At 35.1% G+C, this 2,785-nt stretch overlaps 1 protein-coding gene across 2 annotated transcripts in view; it reads left to right on the top strand.

The window, feature by feature from the left end:
• Positions 1-1,011: 1,011 nt before the first annotated feature.
• The window catches only part of LOC106522692 (beta-1,3-galactosyltransferase 2), a 19,422-nt gene continuing 17,648 nt past the window's right edge, over positions 1,012-2,785 (top strand). The window contains exon 1 of one of the 2 annotated variants that reach the window (XM_014015817.1): positions 1,012-1,107. In XM_014015817.1, coding sequence (XP_013871271.1) covers positions 1,086-1,107 — 22 coding nt within the window. In that variant the 5' untranslated portion in view covers positions 1,012-1,085. The remainder of the gene's footprint in view (positions 1,108-2,785) is intronic. The other variant, XM_014015816.1, reaches the window with a different exon arrangement.

Here is a 2,785-nt window from a genome sequence, read left to right as displayed (position 1 = left end):
AATATAAATATAAAAATAATAAAACTTTTATTTACAGTGAAATATATTGTATTAATATGTTGCAACCACCCCCAGAAAATGTTGCAACCGTCCCCGACCCCGGGGTCAGTTGCAACACCCATCTTTTCATTTTCTAATGCAAATTGTGAAGAATGTACATGCTTTAATCATCTCTAAATGGTTTTGACTATCAACAGACAGATGTAAGTTTATTGTATTAACATTTGGTTTGTCTAATTCAAACCATCTCTGAGTAACWGAGTCAAATGCAAAAAGTGTTGCAACTGTCCCAGGTCTCCCCTAATATTAGTGAAATGATCTTGAACCACACGCCATACCAGTACGTGACGTTAATGCAAACGTCTAGTTTAATGCCAACTGCCATTAAACAACACAACAACAAGAGTCCTTGAGGACTAGGGTTGAGAATCTCTGCTTTTATACAAGTTATTTGATTTATTATTTACAAATAAATGGCAAAGAATCAATGACTTCCAGAGACAACACTAAAAAACATAAAACTGAGTCAATATTATATTTTGAAAATGTCTCATCAAGCTCAGAGAAGCTCTTGAGKTGTTGGTCAACATTTAAAGCAGTGATTGTAGATATTTCCCTGATTGGACACACCTGGTTTGAATGAATTGAGTGATTAACAATCTTCTAAAGACCTGCTGAATAGCAGGGAAACAAGTAAAACATGCTGGATAGGRGTACTGGACCAGGGTTGGGAACCACTGACCCAAAGCCAACAGCTCAAGGGCAGGACAGGCATTATTATCTTTCACATTTTAAATATATTTGTTTTGTACCATTTAACCATAAATTTAAAGTTTACCATTGACTTAAAAACAGTTTTCACATTAAATAAATTAATAAAAACTTATTGGTGGGCCGGACSAAGTCACCTGCAGGCCAAATGAGTTTGAAAAACATGATGTAGTTGGTTCAAAATCCAGTTATTTCCTGAAATTTTTAAATTTATGACTTTAAGTATTGGGTTAATGGGTGACAAAGTTATTTATTAATCTTTAATCAACCTGGTAAATCATTTTGAAATCACAGTTCTCTTTTGCAAGGGAGGCATGGGCCTGAAGGCAACTTACGGTAACTAGGATTTTTCCTATTATTTATTCATTTTTTTTGTCAAATAGACACAGGTTAGGTTTATAGGTTGCTTTATTGCTATTTGTAGCAGCAGTATCTCCAGTAAACTTTACTGATTGCTGTTATGTGAGTGTGAGGACATTTGCTTTAGATTGGTTGTCCTTATTAAGGGGAATTCAGTTTGAAGTTTCAGTTAAGTTTTAAATCAGAAATGAAGCCTAAAGTTTTGAGACACCTTCTTATTCAAAGATCCAATAAATGCAAAGTGTGTGCTTGTCTGTAATCAAAGCAAATGTGCTGACTTTGAAGAATCTTAAACCTAAAACATGTTTAAATTCACTACATGGTTTCTGATTTGAAATGCTAAAACAAACAAATTATCAACAACAATCTATATATTTATATATTACACATACACTTGTACCTATTTAGAGGAAGTTGATCTTACCTTGAATGAAATTGCGTTAATATTCCAAATTATGCAGAATAAGGAGTGAAGCCATTGCCAATACTGTGTCTTTAGGAATGTTTTTCAGTCTTCTTCCAGCCACTATAAACTCTTATTCTTAAGTGACTTTCTTCATTTCCAGGATCACTGCATAATAAAACAACAAACATATTTTATTTTGGATTTAGCTAAGCAAAGCAAAAATCAAGCACTGTGGATTTTTTTTATTCGTATGATTTTACACTTTTACATTTTGGTTTTGAGAATTGGRAAAAAAAATCAATGGTTTTCATTTTGAAATGTTATTTTGTAACAATTAAAACAAATAATTACAGAGCCCGCGAGGGGACACGGGTTTTTTTTTTCCCCCTTTTGCGTTCCCTCGCAATGTGGTTTTGTATATGAACTGAATTAAATCAGACTTTTACTTTGAAATATTCAGTTACCAAAACAGGATGTGTCACCACAAGTTTGTGAAATTGACATTGATGTTGTGTGGCTGCACTGTGTTTAAAATATCGGCACATGACATACTTCCATGTGTGGCTGTGTGATATATTCATTCTGAAGCTGAATTAAAGCAGTARGCTAACTCGCTAATGGTGAACATGTGAGTTTGTTAATAAACCGGCAGGCACAACAGTGATAAACTACTTTTGAGAGGGAACGCAAAAGGTATTGCGAGGTAATGCAATACTATTGTGTGAGAACGCAAAAGAAAAAAATCTCCCATGTCCCCTTGCAGGCTGTGTAAATAATTAACAAAGCAACAAGTTTGTATTTATGCTTAGGAGGTTTTACTAAACCTAAATAGAGTGGGGGGAATTATGCACACACAGAAAGCAAAAGCCTAACACTCAAAGATTAAACTGTCTGGGCAAGGGGGGCCCATGGGGGGAGCTTTTTTTAAGGGTTGGCCTTTGCTCCCTTGGTCCCCCTTTGGTGGCACCCCTGAGATCTATCATTATGAGAAAGGGTTCAGCAAAGAAATGAACCCTAAGTCATTATTATTTTAAACAATTTGTATTTTTTTGTAGTATTAGGCTTTTCAAATTAGTTTCAGAAGTATTAAAACAAAAGAAAACGGGTTGTGTGCGATCATTGGTCGCCTCTGACAGCCAGGACAACAATAAGGGAGGGGTGTTTCCTTCAACAGGGCGGTGTTCCTCTTCTTGTCAGGTAATAAGAGAACGGTCTTTCTTCTTCTTCCCCCTTTTTTTTTTTTTTTTT

The sequence above is a fragment of the Austrofundulus limnaeus genome, unplaced genomic scaffold (genome assembly GCF_001266775.1).
Source record: "Austrofundulus limnaeus strain Quisiro unplaced genomic scaffold, Austrofundulus_limnaeus-1.0 Scaffold135, whole genome shotgun sequence".
Lineage (NCBI taxonomy): Eukaryota > Metazoa > Chordata > Actinopteri > Cyprinodontiformes > Rivulidae > Austrofundulus > Austrofundulus limnaeus.
The sequence above is the reverse complement of the archived record's forward strand: the minus strand, read 5'-3'. Positions and strand labels throughout refer to the sequence as shown.